This window comes from Fukomys damarensis, unplaced genomic scaffold (assembly GCF_012274545.1).
Source record: "Fukomys damarensis isolate Sample0158 unplaced genomic scaffold, DMR_v1.0_HiC HiC_scaffold_38, whole genome shotgun sequence".
Taxonomy (NCBI): Eukaryota; Metazoa; Chordata; class Mammalia; order Rodentia; family Bathyergidae; genus Fukomys; species Fukomys damarensis.
Window position 1 is genome coordinate 74,542,807 of NW_022900950.1, and position 17,924 is coordinate 74,560,730.

General features: G+C 45.2%; 1 protein-coding gene across 1 annotated transcript in view; it reads left to right on the forward strand.

Moving 5' to 3' along the window:
• The window catches only part of Fhdc1 (FH2 domain containing 1), a gene marked incomplete at its 3' end in the record, with an annotated part of 33,530 nt that overhangs the window by 6,707 nt on the left and 8,899 nt on the right, over positions 1-17,924 (forward strand). The window contains exons 3-9 of the mRNA XM_033759955.1: positions 1-304; positions 8,017-8,078; positions 8,676-8,778; positions 14,638-14,723; positions 14,811-14,911; positions 17,167-17,237; positions 17,331-17,438. The exon at positions 1-304 is cut by the window's left edge and continues 21 nt beyond it. Coding sequence (XP_033615846.1) covers positions 1-304; positions 8,017-8,078; positions 8,676-8,778; positions 14,638-14,723; positions 14,811-14,911; positions 17,167-17,237; positions 17,331-17,438 — 835 coding nt within the window. The remainder of the gene's footprint in view (positions 305-8,016; positions 8,079-8,675; positions 8,779-14,637; positions 14,724-14,810; positions 14,912-17,166; positions 17,238-17,330; positions 17,439-17,924) is intronic.

The window sequence follows — 17,924 nt, forward strand, 5'->3', positions numbered from 1 at the left end:
CCCACCGCCGCTCCCCTGGGGGCCTCCACCCTCTCCAGGACAGCCTGCTTCTCAGGAGAAGAACAGCTACGGCTCTCTGGGGAAGAAGAAGAGAATGAGGAGTTTTTATTGGAACACCATCCCAGAGGAGCAAGTTCGTGGCAAGACCAACATCTGGACCTTGGCTGCCAGGGAGCAGCATCACTTCCAGATCGACACAAAGAGCATTGAGGAGCTCTTTGGGCAGCGAGAAGACACAGCAAAGTCTTCCGTCCCCAAGAGAGGAGGAACTCTGAATTCATCCTTCAGGGAGGCCCGAGAAGAGGTAAGACTGGCTCATCTTACAATATTGATTGCACTCCCCATGCTGCTGTTTGGGTCGGTGTTGGGTCACAAGATGGCTGGGCGTGTCAGGAGATAAGAGAGGGCCAGGGCTTGTGCCCTGCAACGGGTGACATCCAGGAGGACTGCGACCTCAGGCAGAGAACACACTGGTTGGAGGCCTTGCTCGCTGGCCTCGCAGCACCACCCTGTCTCTTGTGCATCTGCTGTGGTTTGCCGTGTGGAGAAGCTGCTCTCAGGTGTGGGACTGTCAGTGTCCACTGAAACAGAAGGAAACCCACTGTCCTGAACTCGGCGATCTGGAATGAGCTGGGGGTGCGTGGGGTCAAATGCCTCTTGTTAACACGTACTCGAGAGTTGTAGGGGTTTCCCTCCAGTTTGTGCTCAGCGCGTGTTTTGAGGTGGCCTTCATTCCTCAGATCTCTGAATTCTGCTCATGGTGCAAAAGCGACTTCCAAAGAGCAGAAGCATATTTCCAGTTAACATTAAATGTGTTACTTCAAGAGTGGAAAAATAAGCTGTTAAATAACAAAAAGTTCACTGAAATTGTGACCCAAGGGCTATGGGTCACTGACTATTACAGAACCCAAACTTGCACTTGTCAGTATTCTTAGTTTAGACACCTGGTGGTAGTTAAGATACCTTCACTTGCTAGTAGAAGTAGTTTAGGAAGTTGGGGATTAGAAGGAAAGAATACCAGAATGGAAGGAGGGAGGGATGAGTGAGGCAGAGAGAGAGAGAAGGCAGCAACATAAATCCTTTGTTTTTTAATCTATTGCGAAGGAGCAGAGAAAATAGGTCATCGATGGAGCTGAAAAGATACCAGAGTGGGCAGGCCCCAGAGATGCAGTCTTCGTTGTATGTATGATTGAGTTCTTGAGCCAACAATATTGATCTCTTTTCTCTCTGTGCCTCAGGAACATGTTAACTCCTCTTTACTGACTCACTCGAGGCCCTTGGTGAGACTGGTTGTGTGATTCCCTGTTAAGTTCACTAAGAGTCTCTTTTTTAAAAATGCAAGGAACACTGGGATTAGGGTTGTGTAACTGTAAAATAAACCATGACGTGAAATGGAGAAGGAAACCGTCCGCAAAACTGGGGGTGCCTTCTTCAGTGCTGAACACAGGCTTTCCTGTCTCTCCTTTCTGTGCCAAGTCCCATTATTCGTTCCAGTGTCCTTTTGATACTGGAAGGAGCGAGAAGTCATTTCCTTAGTACCCTGGCCTTTGCCCCCGCTTCCAACAGAGGTTCTTTATTGTACAGTGGGCCGTGTCTGGCCGCAGTCTCCCAACTCCTTGCTGAGCTCTGAGCTCGAGCTGCTGGGATGGGGTGGGTGCTTGTGGGCCTGGGTCTGTGTCTTGGGGAAGCCCTGGGATGGCAGGGATTGGCTCACTATGTCCCTGGGGAGGCCTCCTGTGGGAACCTGGAGAGCTGGGAGAATTTCAGAGTGCTGTGGGGAGCTCGCCGCTTTGTGTTGTGATTGCGCAGATTTGTGGTTGAGAATCCCTAAGAGAGGGAGAGCGTTCTTTCCCAGCCTTGCCAGGAGCAGAAGTGTATCCGTGCTAGAACTAAAATTTAGAAAAATGTCTTTCTCCTTGCCTTCCTCCACCCTTGCTCCTTAGGTTGATTTTTCTGTCTTTTTTCCCTGCCTTTAACTTCTATTTTTAAGAATTTTTTTTTTTTTAAGAATTGTTTTTCCCCCGGTGTTGGGGATTAGACTCAGGGCTTCACACATGCTAGGCAAGCACTCTACCTCTACAGCCACAGCCCTAACATTTTTTCATTATAAAACATATATAGAGTTTACCACTGTAATTGTGTTTAAGCCCACCTCTCAGTGGTATTAAGTACATTCATGTTATTGTGTGACCATCTCTAGTGTCTTCTCATTGGGCAGAACGGAAACTCCACCCATTTTCCCCTCCCTTCAGCCCTGCCCACTCCGTTCTGCTCTCTGCTTCTGTGAATGTGCCTCCTTAGGAACCTCATGTAACTGGAATTGCATGGTATTTGTCTTCTTTGTGATTGGCTTATTTCATTTAGCATGATGTCCTAAACATCATGCATGTTGTAGCATGTGCCAAAATGTTAAGGCTAGATAGCATTCCACTATGTGTCTGTACCGTATTTCTTTATCCATTCATCCATTGATGCACAGTTGGGGGTTGCCTTCTCCTTTTGTGAATAATGCTGCTGTGAACACTTCACTTTTGGCACTTGTAGGAGAGACCCAAGAGACAGCATCCTGGAAAGGAAATCAGCATGGCTGAGTGTCACAGGATGGACTAATTCCGCAGCTCTGCTGCACTCAGTTATAAGTAGCTTGGACTGATCCATTCAAGCACGTTCTGTGTATACCACCAGAGAACAGAAGTTATCCAGAATTAGTCTCAATATTTCATGTTATCTCCAGCACAGCCAGAAGTGTTAGATATACTTTTTTCAGTAAAAGAATATGGTACATGCTATTTTCTTTCCTCACAGAATTTATTCTAAAGAGGTCATAGCTCAGCAGTTATATATTCTGACAAAGATCAGTCATAAATCTCCCAACTCACCCTGCAATAAGTGGAGGGTTGAAGAAATTGTCCTCACATCCATCAGGTGGCCTGGGGAATATGCTGAGCAGTGCATTCAGCAGAGGGCCTGGTTCTGAGCCGGGAATCACGGCATGAACGTGTTACAACACAGCCTGTAATTCCAGAGGATAGGATTGTCCCCTGCTACTGCAGTGGCCTCCCACAGAAGCAATCTAACTTGATGCGATTGGCTTGTACTTGAGAGGGCTTAGACAGCATTACAGATAAATTCCATTCTATTCCAGAAAAAGAATTTCCTGCATCATAGGGGAGATCTGGGTATGGGAATGGCTGGGCTTAGAACAGCACAAAAAGTGGTAAATTTGAACATTTAGAAGAGGGAAGCAAGGTTGTGAAGTACTTCCCTCTTTGTGTCTTTGTTACCTAAAAATGAACTTGCAGAGATTACAGGTGTGACAACATGATGGTAATTAGGCAGTGATAAAGTAATTGTTGACAACACATGCATCGCCAGGATTTTGACCAAAGGACTCTGCTCACAATCACCGTCTCTGCTGAGCCTGCTGGTCTCAACCCAAGTGCCCTGAAGCTCCATGTGTCCAAGTGTCCCCCAGTCCTCTCACAGCGTGAGCCTTGTCTGTGCCTCCTGTGCAGTCTGAGCAGCTCTTGGGGGCAGGGGTGGCCTTCACTACTTGGTGTCCTCCAAAAGGAATTAAAGGGAACTGAGCAGGGCAGAACTGAGAGAGGGACTGTTGTCCACGCTGTCACGAGCTCAAACTCGGGATTCACCAGAAGAACGTGGACACTGAAGCATGAGCGGTCGTTTGCTGTGATGTCCATAGCATGAGGCTAAGTGGACACTGATTGTGTGAGTAACTAAAGTAGCTGACTGGAAAGAGAAAGAGAGGAGGGAAGAGGAGAAGAAAGGATGATAGCTATCTCCAAAGTTACGAGAAGTGAAGTTTTATTCTCCTACCCTATAAGGGAAGAATCATTGTCAACTATCGTTAGGATCCCAGCACTGTCCCAAAATTCTGGGACGTGCTCCTGACCCAGACCTTTAGATCTAGATGGAGTACTTGACTGATTGATTGATTGATCAGTTGATTTTGCAGCACTGGGGGATTTAACCCAGGGTCTTTATACTGAACTATATCCTCAGGCCTTTTTAAATTTTGAGACAGGGTCTCCCAAGTTGCCCAGGCTGGACTTGATCTTGTGATCCTCTTGCCTCTTACCTCAGCCTCCCAGATATACACCGCCATGCCTGGCTTGAATTATTACTTTTCTAAGTGAACTTCCAACTAGGCCCTCGTTTGTTCCCTAAAAGTGGGGGAGGACAGTTTCCAGTAGCCAACCAAAAATAAAAAGAAAGTGAAAAACCATCAAAGACCAAAAGCTGGATCTCTGTCAAATGATAGAGGACTATAAATTTTTGCTTTTCAGAATTAGAAATTAGATCGAGGTAGCCACTGTTTCATGTCCCCTTAAGAAAGTAAGAAATTCCCTTTGACATATTGAAACCAAGTGCTTTAGAAAGTTTCTTCTGGCACACACACACACAAAAAAAAAACTTTACCAAAAAAAAAGCCAGGGATTTTGCTGAGTGGTTCTGCCACCTTCCTCAAAAATACAAGGACCTGAGCTTGACTCCCAGTACCAAAAAAAAGTTTCTTCTACCTGGAGGACATTATGCTAAGTGAAATAAGCCAGTCACAAAAGGACAAAGTATGAGTCTACTTATAAGAAGTACTTTGGTGACATTTGTAGAGGCCGGAAGCAGAGGGAGGTGGTCAGGGGATGGGGCCTTAATGCTTGATGGGTACAGAGCTTCAGTTCTGTGAAATGCATGGGTTCCGGAGACAGAGACAGAGGGTGGTGATGGGTACACAGCAATGGGAATGTGCTAGTCTCAACAGAATGTGGACGAAAGAATGGTCACAGCGGGAAATATCCTTTTTAGTTTACCCCAACTAAAGAACATTTCTTTTTCCTGGAGGCAAATTTTGAAGTTCAGAGAAACTGCCAGAAGTATAGCTGTGGAACCTGGCTATGCCCTTGCAGAGTGGACAGATAGCAAGACATGGGGTGCAGCCACTCATGCCTCGTCCCGGGATAGTGCTACTCACTCGGTATCTCCGAGGACACCAGAACAACCCAGCCACCTTGGGGGCCCTTTGGGGACACTGTTCGCGTCAGTGGGAGATCCTTGAGAACGGGAATGGCATTCGTGGCCTTGTGGCTCTTACATTTCTGGGTCCCTGTCCCCTGCGTCCTACGGGACTGGTAGTAGTGTGAGCTCTGCCATCTGTCCCCTGGTCTTGCCGATTAGCACTGCCTTCAGGGACCGCAGGCCCTGCTGCATGTCCAGAGGGTGGACTACAGGTTGACTGGAGCAGTTGGAAGAAGGGGGGCATGCTGCACTCACTGGTGAGATTGGCCTCTCCCTGTTGGGCAGTCTGTGTCCTCTGGCTTCTTGGCTTGTGCAGCCTGTAGGCCACAGGCCAACCCCACAGGCAGGTGCCACCGTCTGGGTGATTCCAGAGCTCTACTGAGCACTGCATGGATCCCCTGCCAGATGGCCCAGCCTGGCCAGCGTTTGGAAAGGGAGATAAGCTGGAGTAAATGACACACACCGTGATAGCCCTCTTCAAAGGAATTTAGCAAACTCTTTATAGCAGTGCTTAGAAGGGCCGAGTTTGATAAGGCAGGAGAAAGGCTTCTCAGGCACCAGGCTGGGGAGATCGGGGAGGGCATGGGACCGGCCCAGGGACGCCTCAGTTGCCTCTGCCACAGTTTGTTCTTGGTGTTGAGCTGTTTTCCCTGGAAGGTGCTCAGTCTCGAGGCTGGCCCAGGCTTTTCCTTAGGGACTGGAGACCAGTTTGCTGCTGCTGTAGGTGGTGGCATCCTGGGTGGACTGTGGTGGGCCGCCCCTCAGCAGTGAGGACTGGGCTCTGGAGAGAAAGTGATTACTCCATGGCCACCAGGGGACTTGGCCAAGCACTGTGGTTGCTTCTTTCTTTAACTTTGAGACAAGGTCTCACTGAGTTGCCAAATCACCCAGGCTGAGCTAGAACTCACCTACTCCTGCCTCAGGCTCCAAATGCTGGGATTGCAGCAGCACTACCATACTCAGCTGGGAGGCTGCTTTCTACAATCCAGTGTCTGTTCGTTTGGAAACCTCCGGAAGTGGGGACCAGGCTGGTGGGAGGACGTTTACCACACACGTCTCTGTAGGAGGCTGACAGAAACTCACAAGAACCACAATGAGGGGGAACCCAGAGACCAGGCTGGCACTTCTGTTCCAGTCCAGCTGGAGGGAGGCTATAAAACGGTATCTCTGAGGCTCGGTTTCCTTATCTGTCTAGTGGGGATAATAAGAGTTATGATTTTCATCACCTTTCCAGCAACAATGGCTCTGGACCTAGGCCAAGTGGACAGAGCCCCAGAACTTGGAGGCCAGACAGGATGAGAGGGTGGGAGGACGCTGCAGTCAGGGCCAGATAACTCAGGAGCTGGAGGTTTAATGTGAGAAATAGAAAAGGAGTTGTCTCTCCATTCTGAGCAGTAGTGAATGCAGAGAGAGCTTTTCAGATATGTATATAATCAGCTCCACATACGTATTCCTACTGGTGGCTTTTTAATTTATGAATTACAATTTTGAACATAATGTTCTGTTTTAACAAATTGAGATTCCTCTTTTTGGTGTGAGCTTTCCTCTCTAAAGGGTGTTAGTTTGACAGGTTTTATTTTTATTTTCCTCTTTTCTTTCTCCTTCCCCTTTCACCCCTCCCTTCACACTGAACTTGAGCTGCATCACCTAGGTAGGGTTTTCATAAGGAGTCTGCTTTTCCAGCCTGGGAGTTTATTTTATGGCTGGCAGGTGATAATGTTAACATGAAATAAACCCCTTGGTTAGTAAATAATGTGATTGTTTAAGATTAGTCTTCAAAAGAAGGCAACCTACTGTTGTAAAATTGTAACCTTATGGCCAGGAAATGACATTAACGTTGGTTAACAGTCTTGCTGCTTATAAATTTAGAAGCAAACCCAAAGATCAGGAATTTAGTCTGAAACCTGATTCCCTTTTGTTCACAATGAATCACGTACATTTGGAAAGGAAGCACATTATAACAACATTCCTATTTTAGCAAGTCTGCTTTACCAAAAAAACAAATGGAAAAAATTGCAGCAGTTTTAGGTTATCTTCCCTCTGTGCATCCTGGATATTTGCTTCCAGAGGCAGAAATGGCTTCTGTATATAACAACCCAAAAGATTCCAATTTCTAGTCTGATAAAATCCTCCCAAGTACTAATTTTGAACAGTTAACACCTGTGGCAGCCCAAAGCTGGGTTTGAATGATAATTAGAACAGCTGTACCATATTTCACTAAGTCCAAAGATGCCATCTATTGTAAATACAACCTGTTCCAGAGACGTTCAGCTATGGAGAGAAATCATGTGTCTTAGACTTGGTGAAATCTTACAGTGCAGGAATTTTCTTTTTACCTCCTGAGTAGCTGGGCCAGGAATGTAGCGCAGGAAGAGAATGGCCGGCTACCAGGTGCGAGGCCCTACATTCCATCCAGCACACAAGATGTGGGACTCTTCCTACTTCCTCCTAAAGGGCTGTTGGGCATATGATAATCTTTTTCTACAAATTTTATGATATTTCTGAAAATAACAGTATTGGTCCCTTTTCATCTGTAAATTGGGGTTGGGACCCAATTTTCAGTATATTCAGACTTTTTAACATTCTCAGTTCAACTCTCATGGGATTCTTGTGCCCTAATACCTCTGTTTCCAAATTGAAGCTTGTGTGGGTGATATTATTCCAAAGAGAAAATTTTAAATTAAAAAAAAAACATATATTTAAAAGTATATGTTAAGAGACGTGTATAATTTTAAATATATGTATTTTTAAATTTAAATTTTCTAATTTAATTATTGTACTTAAGGAAATATATGGCAAAGTTTGGTGAGATGGTAGTTTAATATTCATAAAACTGTATTGGCCACATCTACTGATCAACAGATTTACATATTAATTATTTCTCTTACAAATTAGTACATCGAAAGACTTCCATTCTCATCTACCCTCCACTTCTTTTTCTTTGTACTTTAATAATCTTAACATGTCTCTATTTCTTTACAGATTACCATCCTGGATGCAAAACGGAACATGAACATTGGGATATTTCTTAAACAATTTAAAAAGTAAGGTTTTTGCATACATTTAAAACTTTATTCATATCCATGGTGTCAGCATCAAAATCTATGGGTGTGCCCACTGAAGCAGAGGTTCTGTGGGAGTGAGAGACATTCCTCCTGCCTTCAGATCCCCCTTAGACACCTGGCTTTAGGAGCCCACTAGTGTCTGTCAGAGCTGCTGTGAAGGGCATCCAGGGGCTTGACATGAGAGAGAATTGCTGGTGCATACTTTGAAGCCATCACCTCAGGGGAACTCTAGATTCTTCTTTAGTGTCACCCCTTCTATGGATCTCGGGCCCAAGAGGGAATAGCTGTTAGATTTCCGAAGAGAGGGCTGACCAGAATCCGTGAGAGCAAAGGCGATTATTTTTCTGAACCCAAAGAAGACTCTCAGTGGTTGCTGCTGGATACACCAGGGTGGTTTTCAGATTTTGTGGGTGAAGGGACTCTGAGTACTTTGCCTGCAGCAGAGCTGCTGTGAGCCCTCCACGGTGGGAAGAAGGCGGGCTGGAAAGAAGGGTGGAGGTTTGTTTTAATTTCCCCTGGCTGGTGTCCCTCTTGGCACTCCACAAACGTGACACGGAATGTGATTATCTCTTCAAGGTCTCCTCGGTCCATTGTAGAAGATATTCATCAAGGAAAGAGTGAGAATTATGGATTGGAGACATTGCGAGAATTTCTTAAGGTTTTGCCTGAGTCAGAAGAGGTAAGGAGTGTGAGAGCTTTGGGTGTCAGGGATGATGGTGAAAGCTTTAGGATTTTAGACATGTCAGAAGTCACGTGGGAAAGGTATGTCCTGCCCAGAGATAAGAGTTTTCTCACATAAAGTAGACTGTAAACAGGCAAGGAGAGCCAGGCTGAAGGAGTCACAGAATCTTGGTTCAAATCGAACTGAGACTTAATTGAGAAACTTGGGCAAGGTTCTTAGCTCCTGTGAACTTGAATTTCCTCACCTGTAAAATGAAAATAATGACCCTGACCTCATCAGGTTGTCAAGGTGAGTAAACCCTGGTGATGCTTCCTGCATGGCTCTTGGCACATGACAGCTCAATAAATTTGAGTTTTCTTTTCCGTCATCTAGATATGACCTTTGCCTAGGGTGAACTCAGGTTATTTTATACTTCTCTACTACATATACTTTAAGGAAAAAAGAACCATTTTTGGATAAAGATGCCGTATAAATTAGGAGAGGTAGGTATACTGTTAATACAGAGCTGGGGACTTAGCTCAGCGGTTCGGTGGCCTGCCTTGCAAGCTCAAGGACCTGAGTTCAATCCCCGGTACAAAAAAAAAAAATACATGGCATGTACATAATTGACCGAAAAATGGAAATTGTTGTGGGAGATAAAAAGCACCACAACAGAAAGATACTTATTTTGTTTGGACTGAACTGAAAGTATTGAATGGTTAGGAGCTATGTGTAAGGAAAAACAGAATAATTACTTTATAAATATTTTTGAAGAAAAATTCAATGAGAAATTACTGAAATATGTGTGGTCATAAGTATGTAAATAAAACAATATAGAGTCTTACAAAGATTTTTAAGATTTTCTAAGTAAAAATGAAGATTGTTATAAGCAAAAGGTCTTGACAGCCTTTTGTTAAGTGGCTCTCCTCACACGTACTGTCGGCTCCCCCTCCACCACCCCACTCTTTTTCCTAAACATAATTTATGGAATTTAAGTGCCACAAATAATGAGAGAGATTTGTGCTTTTGCTTTGTCGTTGATCCATCTTAAATTCACAGTGCCAAGTGCAGGAAGTTAGAGTAACTGGAGATTCTAGTTATATCTAGGTCTATCTAATGACCTGAGGCTTTCTCCCTACCTCAGGTTTTCTGTTTGCAAATTAAGTGTAATTTACCTAAGCTCAGGTTAATGAGTGGCATTTATTAATGTTATCGAAAAGACTTAAAGTCTTAAAAGAAAGGTACGTTTGATCATAATTTACTTTTACATATGATATATACTTAACAGTCTTTAATCTTGCTTTTTTTTGGTAAAGAAAAGGAGTTTCATAATCTTTGTTAGAATGGGTAAGGTTTAATTAATTCGAGCTATAAAAAGATTTATTTGCTTGTGGGTTAGGGGTGTAATTCAGTGGTACCAATGCTTGCCTAGCATGTGCAAGGTCCTGGGTTCCGTCGTCAGCCTAAAAAAGAAAAAGAAAAAAAATAGAAAAGATGTCTTTGCTCTCGAATCTCATTCCCGCCTGGGCTTTTCCCCTGCCAAGTATGGCGCTTCAGGCCCACTCCGAAGTGACCTTGTCATTTTGTTCAGTGGGGATCAGATGTGACAGTACATGTGAAAGCGTTCTGCAAAGCTCTAGATGTCTGGCTGAATGCGACTTAGGCTTGAGGGAGGCTGCCAGCTTCTTGCTGTGAAGAGACTGGAGGGTAAATATGATTTTCTCAATCCCTTCATTTCAAATTTAAAATTCAGAGGCGACTAGAAAATGCAGAGGTTATCGGAAGCAGATGAGCTGTCAGACCCTTACATCTTACAGAACTCTCTCTCTCTCTCTCTCTCTCTCTCGTTTTTCTTTTTTTGAGTTGTGTGTGGGATGTAACTGGAAAGGAAGCATGCTAAGGGCTAGATGAGGAACCCACCAAAGCACTGGCCCACTGTCACTGGCCTGGGCCCCCCACTCCTTCACAGGCCCCGCCCAGCCACAGCTGTTCTCCCCACCCGCCCCCTTCCGCACAGCCATCCTCAGTCTCGGTATCTGACAGCAGGTCACAGTCTTCTCCATCTTTACATTTCTGCCTCTCCACAGCCCTGGATCTTCCTGCAGCAGAAACTCCCGCTCCTGTCCCTGGGACGGATGTCCCTCCCTGAGCCAGCTGGGCATCTGTGAGTAGAGGGAGGCAGCCAGGGACAGCTGGCACCGTCTGTGACTGGGCAGCTCAGGCTCAGGCATGAGCTCTGTGGCCTGTGGCACTGCCCAGACTCAGGGCTGCCTGAAGTCTTCTGTCTCCAGTGGAGGCTGGAGGAAGAGGGCAGGGCCAGGGAGGAAGCGAGGCCAAGGCAGAAAGGTTTAGGAATGTGGCTTCTAAATGCGTGAGTGAGTACCTAAGCAGTGTCTCCAGGCCTGTGCTCCCCAGTAGCACAAGCAAGCACTGAACGTTTACTGAGTGCTCTCCTGTGATAGGCACCAGTCAGGGCAAAACAGATGAAGTGATAATTATTTAAAGTGCTTAACACAGTGCCTGGCACACAGAAAGTCAGTCTGCCACAGCAGCGATAATTTTGTGTATTTTTCTCCTTTGATCCTTACTGCCACACTGTCGGATGCTCCTCATCTTACGGATGGGGACTGCAGCTCTTGCAAGTGAGAGCTGGTCACATGTGTGCTGGGCACTGGCAGCAGGGTGGGCTTCACCCTGTCCCCTGACCCTGGATCAGTTCTTTCTGCTGTGCTTCGCCACCTCCACATCCCAGGGGAGACGGAAGGGCACAGACTGCAGCTCGGTCGCACTGCCTCTCAGCCTTCTAGTCACCTCTGCTGTCACCCAGCACCAGTGTGAGTGGGTGTCTCCCGGAGAATACTGTAATCTTATCAGCACGCCGAACATACAGGCGGAAACAGCCCTTTTCTCTCCTGCCTGCTCCACGAACAGAGTCCACTGAAGCCAAGGTTAATGTGTTGTCAGGAATTTCTCTGCCCTTCAGCACAGATGTTGGCTCGTCCTTCCTCCGGTGTGCGCTGAACCCTGGCTGAGGAAGAAGGTGACTGGGAGCATGAGCCCGGAGAGCTGTGGTCCTCCCACCAAGTGGGCCTGCGCTGGGGTGGGGTGAGGAGGAGCCACCTGCCCCATAACTCTCCCTGCCTCAGCTGCTGCCTCCTGGCCACCTCATGCCCCGAAGGTGCTGGACACTTCCCTTTCTCTCTGGAAGCAGGCTGAGCAGACAGTGTGCGCGTGCGTCTGTGTGTGTGTGTGTGTGTGTGTGTGCGCGCACTGTGCAGGGAATGAGCCCAGGCCCTCACACATGCTAAGCACATGCTCTACCATTGAGCATTCTCTCACCGCTTCCCTAATCTCTTCCTTCCTCTGCCACTGCTGGGAGGGAAACGAGATGCCCGGCTTCCGCCAGGTGGTGTGTTTGTGGCAGTCCTGCCATCCTGAGCCAGTGGGCATCACATGGTGTAGGAGGCCTGTGTGGCTGTGTGGGTCCTAAGGAGCAGCTGTTTCCAGAACAGAAACTGGGTACAGCTGGGGTCACCTTGGGCGTCTCTCAGCTCAGCCGGCAAAACTGTGGTGAACAAAGTTTAATAAAGGCTTTTTGATAATGGTGAAGTGCATACTAATTATAGGGTTAGTTCACCTCTCTTTGACTTGCCTACCAGTGGAAAGGTATAATCCCTTTTAATGAACATAAATCTCATTTTGAAATAGAACGAAGAACTGTACTCATCCATCACCATTCTCCTGAGATCTATAAACATCTTTAGCCTTTCCCACAAGTGAAGGAGATTAATCATTGCTCTGTTACAGTTTAGCCCATGTTTAGCAAGACCTGTTCTTACCCTTTAAGCTGAAGTCAGTGCTGTTAGTTTCAGAAACTCTGCTCTCGCCTCGTGGAGGGTCTCTCAGTGCACACAACCTCGTTCTGCCCCTGCCCATATATAGCGAATGGTTCAGCTCTGCTCAGAAGGGATCAGAATTCATTCCAGGGATTTTCAGCTCAGAAATAAGGCACTGATTTGGGTTTAGCTAAACCAGAGGTGCCGGGTGCCTTTGCATTTAGGAAGCTCAAACATGGAATATTCACTTTGAGGCTTTGAGCATAGGGCAAATGCACTTTTTAAAATCTCTATTTTTTTTGCCCTTATTTTAGAAACAAAAGATTGGTGACATGTTGGAAGATCGCTTGCTTCACATGGTCAAGACCTTGTGACAGCACTGCAAAAAAGTCATAAGAACCAGATTAATACCAGGATGTGAATCTGTACTTTTTTTTTTTCATAGTTTCAAATAATTGAAGTAGACATTTCAGTTTATAGATCTTTGAAAATGAAGTTCTTGGGTTCATTCCCCAGTATCACAAAGAGAATAATTAAAAAGTGGTGGGTACTGCACTGGTGGAGCACTTACCTGGCACTGGTGAGGCCCTGGTTCCTCCCCTGGTGCTGCAGAACATAGAACCAGGAAGGGGAGGCCTTGCTGACCACAGTCGTGCGAAGATAGGCATGTGCGTGCGTGGAAGGGTTGGGGGCGGTACACACCTTTTATTTTATAAAGTTACAGAAACGGGATGCTGCTATACTTGCTATTTTTTACCTCTTTTTTTTTTTTTTTGGTAGGAAGAAATTTGTTTTTTACTGTTTTGTTTTTGATTAGCATTTATACACTGTGCATACTAGTGGGATTGAGTGTGGTATTTCATCACATGCACATGGCACACAACGATCAGATCCAAGCTCCCTTCACCCACTTTCCTCCCCGTCAGCAGCCTCTAGTAATCACTATTTTACATTCAAGTCCTTTTTTTTTTTTTTTTTAGCTTCCACATATGAGAGAGAACATGGGGTTCTTGTCTCTCTGTGTCAGGCTTATTTTATGTAATGTAATATCCTCCAGTTTCCTGCACGTTTCTGCAGCTGACAGGATTTCGGTCTTCTTTACAGCTGAGTAACTTTCTACTGCATATATACACGCCACATTTTCTTTATCCGTCTTTTCATTCACAGATGCTTAGGCTGATTCTGTACCTTGACTGCTGTAAACAGTGTTACATTATTGGGGGAAATTTTAACTTTGATCTTTTAGTTGTTTAGACAACTTTCCTTTTTACCTTCGGCTGGAGAGCCAGCACATTCTTCCCTCGAGATACAGTAGTCCAGACTGGAGGGTGGCTCAGGGCTAGAGCATGTGCTTTGCATGCACAAGGCCCTAGATTCAATCCCCAGCACCACAGAAAGATAGAGAAAGGGGGTGGGGGAGAGATAGATAACAGGGCCCCATCCCCTCAACTATTATCTGTAAAGTGGAATTGGACTGCAAAAATCTCTGTTAGACCTTACCCAGCCTAGGTACTTTATATCTAAAATACTTAACGAGAGTTTCTTCACTCATGACTTAAAGGACCATGTTATAACGACTATTCAGTCTCTTCTTTCTTCTTCCAAACAATGATTGCGAGTCTGCTTTAGGATGTGGGGGAATACTGCATCCTGGGCACCAATCCTTTCTCAGCGCCTCCCTTTAGTAACCTGAAAGTCCAGTGGCTCCTGCTCTCTGGTGTGTTTGGGACTGTATGTCCTCTACCTTCATAAGTGGCACCAGCTCCTCACCTTCAAATGGGTCAGTTTCGGTAGGGCTGAGGCACAGTTTAGTGGAGGAGAGTTTGCCTAGGTTCCATCCCCCTGGTCCCAACCCTGCACCATAAAAAATTTAAAAGTGGTAGATGTGATGTCCTTTTCAGTCTTTTTTTTAAATGTCTGTATTTTTATTAATTTGAATTCAGCACTGACTGTCTCTTTTCTTGGATTCTAAAAGGACATTTTAAATAAAGAAACTAATCATGAGCAATTTTTTCTCTACCCCCTTCCCATTTGCCTTTAGGTAAAGAAGTTAAAAACCTTCAGCGGTGATGTGTCCAAGCTCTCCCTGGCAGATTCCTTTCTGCACTGCTTAATTCAGGTGCCAAAGTAAGGACGGCCCACTGCTTCTTCATCTTTACCTTGTCAGAGTTTGAAACCAACATTGAATTTTACAGTTTTACTTTTCTTTTTCAGCTATTCACTTCGGATTGAAGCCATGGTGCTAAAGAAGGAATTTTTACCTTCTTGTTCTTCTCTATACACGGATATAACAGTTTTAAAAAGTGCTATCAAAGGTAATTAAATACATAATCCTCCCTGTAATTCCTTTTTATTCATTTTGGTAGGTTTTTAAAAATTCAGTTGAAATTAGACATGGAGAGTCCCATTTATGATACAACTAAAAAGGGAAATGTGCTATTACTAAGGATTCATTTAAAGTTTATCTCCATTTTCTTCTCCTTTTCAGTGTTAATTTGCATATTATCTTGCCATTAAAGAAAGTTTCTTTCATATCAGGCATCTGAGTAAACCAAGCTCGTTGCAGCTTGCTCTTCTTGCTGTTAGCGTTCTGCGTGTGGTACACATGTGAGGTGTGGTCTGTAGGGTGTACAGTGTGTGGGGTAAAGGTTGGGGGTGTACTGGAGGTGCACAAAGCCTGGCCCAGGCTGCTGCGTCCCCCTAACGTTTGTTGGTGGCTGGCCTGGCTTCTCCGGAAGCAGAAGCCGAAGCCCCGGAAGTGGAAGCGGCCACCTCCTTCCCGGGCCTTCGACGTGACCCCCCCAAGCATCCCGAGGCTTCTGTACCCTGGTACTCTCTCCACTCTGTTCTCCAGAGTCCCTGCTCAGTGGGCCATTTCCGTTGGAGAGGAGGAGCCGGTCATTTTTGCCTCTTTGAGAGCTCTGAGTTCCTGCCCGGGAAGTCATCTCGCATCTCTCTCGCATCTAGTATCTCGCATTTCGCGTTTCGCATCTCTCTGGACAGGGAGGCCTCAGTTTCCAGACTCACATGCTGGCCTCTTCTCCGCCCCACTCCTCGCTGCCTGCTGGATTCCTCCTGGTTGTTTGCTGGATTTCTATCGAGTGTTTATAGAACTGTGTATTTCCATTTGTTTTTCTATTTGGTGGCTGTGGCCAGTGCTAAGAAAAGTTTTCTCTTTGACCCACCGCTTTTTTCATGTTAGGACAATAAGAATGAAAAGGAATTTTTCTCTTTCCAGTATGGAGGCCATTTCAAAATTTCTTCCCATACCAAGGTTATTGCTGCAACTTTTGGAATGATTGTTCTTCCTGTTCAAATAGCAATGGAAGAAGTATGTGTTTGTGTTGAGCAATGCAAATTGCGGGCATGAAGAAAACTACCCTTATCTGGGTAACCTTCCTAAGCTGGCCTTCTCAGATAACAAAATGTAGGAAGGGATCCAAATGCAATATTGCCCCCATACTGGAGATTAAACCCAGGGGCACTCAACTACTGAGCTATATCACCAGCCCATTTTTTAATTTTTTAAAATTTGAAATTGCTAAGTCCCCCAAGTTACCTTGACCTGGTCCTCCTGCCTCAGCTTCCCAAGTAGCCTGACTCAAATGTTTTTTTAAAGTAATAACAAACTTACTGGAGAATAGTAATTTGAAAATATCATTGCTAACACTTTGTTATTCATATATAATATAATTTTAATAACCAGACTTTCTTTTTAGTTTTTCAAATAAATTTTAAAACTTGAACTGTTGGGCCGAGGGTTTACCTCAGTGGTTCTGCCACCTGCTTCATAAGCACAAGAACCTACCTGAGTTCAATCCCTGGTACTAAAAAGAACAAAAAACTTGTACTGTTTTTCTTACGTAAATAAATGTACATTAACTGGGTGTTAATAAAGAGGTACTTAACAATATATTATAGTGATAAATTCCTTTTTAAAGCTTCCAGACAATCTAAGCATGTGTGACTTTGAATAAAATGCAAAGAGTTCTGGGTGGCAGGCCCTGCAGCCTGTGCTTTGCAAGCTATTTACAAGTCATTCCAGGCTATTTATTTTTTATCTCTTCATAACTCATTGGCTAAGCAGAATGTTGCTTGATATTAGTTTTCATATTGCATAAATACAGTCTCAAAAGGGAGTAGACACATATAAAGAAATAATTACCAAGCAATAAAACGTTAACTCCTGTAACATAATATACAGCCTTTCGTCAGACCTTTCTGTTTTCCACCATCTAAGCATTTTCATTATGAACCAGTTTATGAAGTTTCCCTATCCAGCATGTTTAATCCCCAGTTAAACAGTAGGACACCTTGGGCCAGAGATTTAGCTCAGTGGTGCCAGTGCCTGCCTGGCAAGCACAAGGTCCTGAGTTCGATCCCTGGTTCTACAAAAAAAACAGAAACGCTAGGACAGGATTACCTGTAGCAAACGATTCATTTCCTACACTGTGCAATGTGGAATGTGCTGCTTGCTTTGGTTTCATTCGTTACACACAGCTTGTCTGAGCTGGTTGTGCCCCAACTGTGTGTGGCGAGATTTCTCCAAGCACTGTGTTCTTCTTCACAGAGCTGGTGTCATGTGAGGAGCTGCATGCAATACTGCACTTGGTGCTCCAGGCTGGGAATATCATGAATGCGGTAAATAAAAGCCAAAACTATTTAAAAACTAGTGTTTTCCACTTTACTGTTGTCTGAATGCATAGTGTCTTTCTTTTGCTTTGTCTTCTTTAGGGAGGATATGCTGGCAACGCAGTAGGATTTAAACTGTCTTCTTTGCTCAAATTGGCGGACACCAAAGCAAACAAACCTGGGATGAACCTTCTGCATTTTGTTGCACAGGTAGGCAGACACGGTTAATACCGAGAGGAAGTGGTCAAGAATCCACCCCCACCCCCTGCCGCTGCCGCCACTTGAGGTGGCAGCCATAGGGGAGGCCTGCTGAGTTTCAGGAAGGTTCTGTTTGCTGAAGGCTTCCTTGCAGGTTGCACAGTTGCAGTGCATCTAGGTCCAGGTCTGGGGTGCAGTGGGGTGAGGGGCCAGGGAGCCAGAGAGTCTGGGGAAGCCTGGCATGAGAGATTCAGAGGTAGGAGCATGATTTTCATGCTTTAGTGATGCGGAGCCAGCAGAAATTTGGACAGCATAATAGCCAGGTTTTTGGTTTGAGGAAAATAAAGCACTGTGGGGATTGGAGTGGCCTGCACTATGGATGGAACCCAGGGCCTTGCATATCCTGGGCCAGTGTTCTACCACTGAGCTCATCCCCAACCTGGCCCATTGCTTCTTGTTTTGAAAGGGCTTTTTTTTTTTTTTTTTTTTTTTTTTTTA